The following is a 4007-nucleotide window of genomic DNA, read 5'->3' as shown; positions in this document are numbered from 1 at the left end:
AGCTTCACGGCGTGTTCAGAAAAACCAGTTTGTTTCAGTTTTGATTTCATCTGAAGAGAATCCTGGCCTTTTCCTCTCCATGTCCAGGTCCAGGTCCAGGTCCTGGTCCAGGTCCATCTTGTCTCCATGTCTCTCTGACACATTCAGAACCTCAGATGTTGTAGAACCAGAACCTGCTGCTGGCCTCCATGTTGCTATTTTAATCATTTTCTTTCTCTCTCTGCTGTCACATAAAATGCATTAAATCTCGTCCCTTTGCCAACATGCATGTATGTAGCCTCTCTCTCTCTCTCTCTCTCTCTCTCTGTGTGTGTGTGTTTGTTGTTTGTTTTGAGACTTTCTGATGAAATCTGACAGAAATTCGTTAAAGAAATAAAATCCTCGCCCCCTGAGGCCATGTCGCTTCCTCCAGCGCTGCTGTCAGCTTAGTGAGCAGCAGAGCGGTGTGAAACGCCAATCAGTGCAGTTGCCATGGAGACCGAGGTGGCGATGCAGCAGCATCATCAGCTGAGGATGAGGAGAGGCGAGCTCGGCGCTTCCCTCAGTCGGAGAAACGGATCGGATCAGCCGGACGGAACCAGGTGAGGTTCTGCTATATTCCTCTCTGATCGCTCCTCATGCCTGATGACATCATCACGCGTGTTTGATGACATCATCAAGGTGCATAGAGTTTCAGATTTAAAGAAAAAACAGAAACGGCTCTTAGGGAAACTTCGTGCTGCAGCGGATGTGATGGGTCAGCAGGTTCTGATCCGGTTTCATTCAGATGTCGACATTTGAAGCGTTTTTAATTTTTCCTCTTTATTCCTCAGATTTACAGTGAAAATCAGAAAGTTTGGTTAAATTTCCTTTTCCTCCCTTATAATTGACCTAAAAGTAATAAAATCTGCTTTGGACGTGGAAATATTTTTAAATCGATCATCTTAGATTGAACATCATTTCTTTAAGTTTAATGTAATAATCAATTTGTTATTTTTTACACTCTAAAAATCATATATGATTAGATTTAAGAAAAAAAAACACTTTCAGACAGGAGATGGATGGTTATTTTATTTATTTTTCCAGAATTTCTTTGAAGAATATTCAGTCTAAATTCGCTGCAGTTGCTGAAATGATTTAGAAAACCAGTTCAACTTACAAAACAAATAAACTTCATAAGAACTCAGTTTTAAAGACAAGATAAAGTATTTATGCATTGATGTAACCTGTCACTCAGGTACCGACTGTAGATGATATCTGATCTAATTTTAATGAAAATGCTGATTATATAAGTCTGACAGATTTGTAACTTTTCAATATTTTTGTACATCATTGTTCAACACAGTCTCGAAAAAATGTGAAGGAGTTTTTCTCCTAAATAAATAACATCACATAAATTATGGTGTCATCTGCATACAGTCAAATCTCACAGGAAAAACAGGTTAAACTGTGATATGCAAAGCTAATTTTCATTATCTAATTATAAATATCTGGAGTTTTTACTGTCCTCTGAATTAAATGTAAACTTTGGAGCTTCTTTTAGAGCATCGAATCAGTTTACTTTAACTTTATTTGTGTGAATATTCACTTTCATTTTTCCTTGAATTAAATAGCTACTTTATTTAAGTTTTGGTCATGATTGAATGTGTAAAATTTAACAAACTAAACTAAACTATTGAACTTACATTAAATCAGTCTCTATCTCAAAATGTGTCAAAAATCAAACATCCATTTTTAAGGATGAATCTTTTAATCCTTAAGATTAAAAATAAAGTAACTGATGCAAAAAAAAATCTAAATCTGGCAGCTGGAGGTTTGGTTTCCTGTTTCTCAGTTTTTACAGAGTTGCTGTTAATCTGCTGATTGTTTTCATGCTACTGCTTCCAGTTGCTGAGCGGCGCTGAGTCTCTGTGTGACTGAGAGTCTCGGTTTAATATCTGCCGCCGCCTCGTCGCTCATAAATCACCACGAGTGTCTCTGGTTGTTTGTCTGCAGGAGTTTCATCTCAGCAGCTGATGGTTCATCTCAGCTAACGGCGAGCGGAGACGCCTGGAGCGAGAGGGAGATCCAACATGGCTGCCGAGCAACGCAACATGGCCACTGAGGACGGAGAGCGAGGAGGACTGAGGAGGAAGCCGACGGGTCCACCGAGGCTCCTTCTGGGAAGAACCAGAACCAGAAGCACTGGAGAGGAAACCAAACCAGAACCGGCCGGGAACGGGGAGGAAACGTCGGCTGTGAGCGACGACCAGACAGCCTGCAGGGGGCGCCAGAGCGCTGCAGGGAAAAGGAGACGCAGGTGGTGGAGCGGCATGACCTCAGCAGTGGGCTGCATCAGGAGACAGGAGGACGGTGAGGCTGGTCCACCAGAGGGGGCGCTGCAGAGGCCTGAGGACAGTGAGGAGAGTCCACCAGAGGGGGCGCTGCAGAGGCCTGAGGACAGTGAGGAGAGTCCACCAGAGGGGGCGCTGCAGAGGCCTGAGGACAGTGAGGCTGGTCCACCAGAGGGGGCGCTGCAGAGACAGGAGGACAGTGAGGCTGGTCCACCAGAGGGGGCGCTGCAGAGACAGGAGGACCATGAGGCTGGTCCACCAGAGGGGGCGCTGCAGAGGCATGAAAAGACGAGGAAGATGAGGAACGTTTTGAGGAGATTCGTTCCGCTAAGGAAGAAATCTTCTCCATGGTTCCGGACTAAACTGCAGAAATTCTTCATCAGAACGGGAAGGAGACGGTCCGTCCCGCCGGGACACGAGGAGGACGCGGTGTTAGGAACGGACCTGTGTGCTTCTGGACTCGCCGGGATTCTTGAAGGACCTCCACAGGTCCAGATGTTCTGCTACCAGGCGAAATGTTTACCTGAAGACCCGGAACCTACTGCAGAGATGACGGACCCTGAAGATGGACCGGTGCCGGTCCAGACGGCTCATATAAACCAGGTTCTGGTGCGGGACGTGTCCTCAGAGGAGGACGAGGTTTTGTTTGACTCAGAACTTGTTGTGGACCTCCATGACCAGCCCGCCTTCAAGTTCCCCACAGAAGACAAGACGGTCCAAATGTCTGTCCCGCCCCAACCATCCATCAACGGACCGTCCATCCGGATCCAGCTCTGTCCTCCGGACGACTCCGCCCGGGAGGAAGAGGAGGAGGAAGGCTGGGTGGGCGTGGCCTCCGCAGAGAGCCACCTCCTCCACCTGATCTGCTCCGACCCGAGCGAGCGGCAGCTGCTGCAGGCGGCTCGGTCGCTGGTCAGAACCGCCATGACCGCCGCTGTGGATCAGCTGACCCGAGAGCAGCGAGGCGGCGGAGGCTCCGCCCACCTGGAGCCACCGGGCGCCAGGTGACGGTCTGAGTAGAACTAGAAAACACCTGGCTAGCATTAGCATTACTGAAACAAACACCTGTATAGATTCTCATAACAAGCTGTTGATGCTGTAGCCTCATTATAACGACCACATGAATGTTTCTCCACCTGAACGCGGCATCATAACCGTCCTCTGCTAAGCTAGCTGCTGCATTACGACACTTCCTGATGGGAATATCAGAATAAAAGCGCTTCCTGTTCTGATCATCTTATGTCATTTATAGTTTAAATTTAATCCTATTACTATTTAGTAAAAGATTTTGGATTAAAATTGTACAGTGAAAAGCTACAGAGTTTCATAATGAATGAAATTTTATAAATAAATGTTTAAACTTACAGAGGTTTGGGAGGAGCAAGAAAAAAAACATGAGAGGAAATGAAGAATTCACGGGAAGAGATGGAGCAGAATAATTATTAGTTATAACTAAAAAATGAAGTGTGAAGCCGGGATTAATGCAGCACACGGAGCTTCACATAGAAGGGTTTTACATTTGACATGTACTCATTTTTCACCTGGTTACAGAAGAATGACAAATTAATAATGAAATGAGAACTATTATTAATAAATTATAAATAAAAGTTCCCATTAAATATGTTTTTTTTTTAAAATTCTGGTTTTATGAGGAAATTATTTTGTCAAACTCAGTTTATTCATTTCATAATGGTG

At 44.9% G+C, this 4007-nt stretch overlaps 1 protein-coding gene across 4 annotated transcripts; it reads left to right on the top strand.

Moving 5' to 3' along the window:
* Positions 1 to 82: 82 nt before the first annotated feature.
* On the top strand, positions 83 to 3552 carry LOC106961541 (uncharacterized). 4 transcript variants are annotated; one of them, XM_015055337.1, is made up of 2 exons: positions 83 to 581; positions 1975 to 3552. In XM_015055337.1, the coding sequence occupies exon 2, from the start codon at positions 2052 to 2054 to the stop codon at positions 3318 to 3320; it is 1269 nt and encodes a 422-aa protein (XP_014910823.1). In that variant the 5' UTR covers positions 83 to 581; positions 1975 to 2051; the 3' UTR covers positions 3321 to 3552. The 4 variants fall into 4 exon arrangements, with proteins under 4 accessions (XP_014910823.1, XP_014910822.1, XP_014910824.1 ...); XM_015055336.1 differs by having other exon boundaries at positions 1814 to 3552; XM_015055338.1 differs by lacking the exon at positions 83 to 581 and having other exon boundaries at positions 1756 to 2336; positions 2382 to 3552.
* The last annotated feature ends 455 nt before the right edge of the window (positions 3553 to 4007 follow it).

This window comes from Poecilia latipinna, unplaced genomic scaffold (assembly GCF_001443285.1).
Source record: "Poecilia latipinna isolate Pla-1442-1.1 unplaced genomic scaffold, P_latipinna-1.0 Scaffold1310, whole genome shotgun sequence".
Taxonomy (NCBI): domain Eukaryota; kingdom Metazoa; phylum Chordata; class Actinopteri; order Cyprinodontiformes; family Poeciliidae; genus Poecilia; species Poecilia latipinna.
Note: the sequence above shows the minus strand (reverse complement) of the source record. Positions and strands in the feature narration are given on the sequence as shown.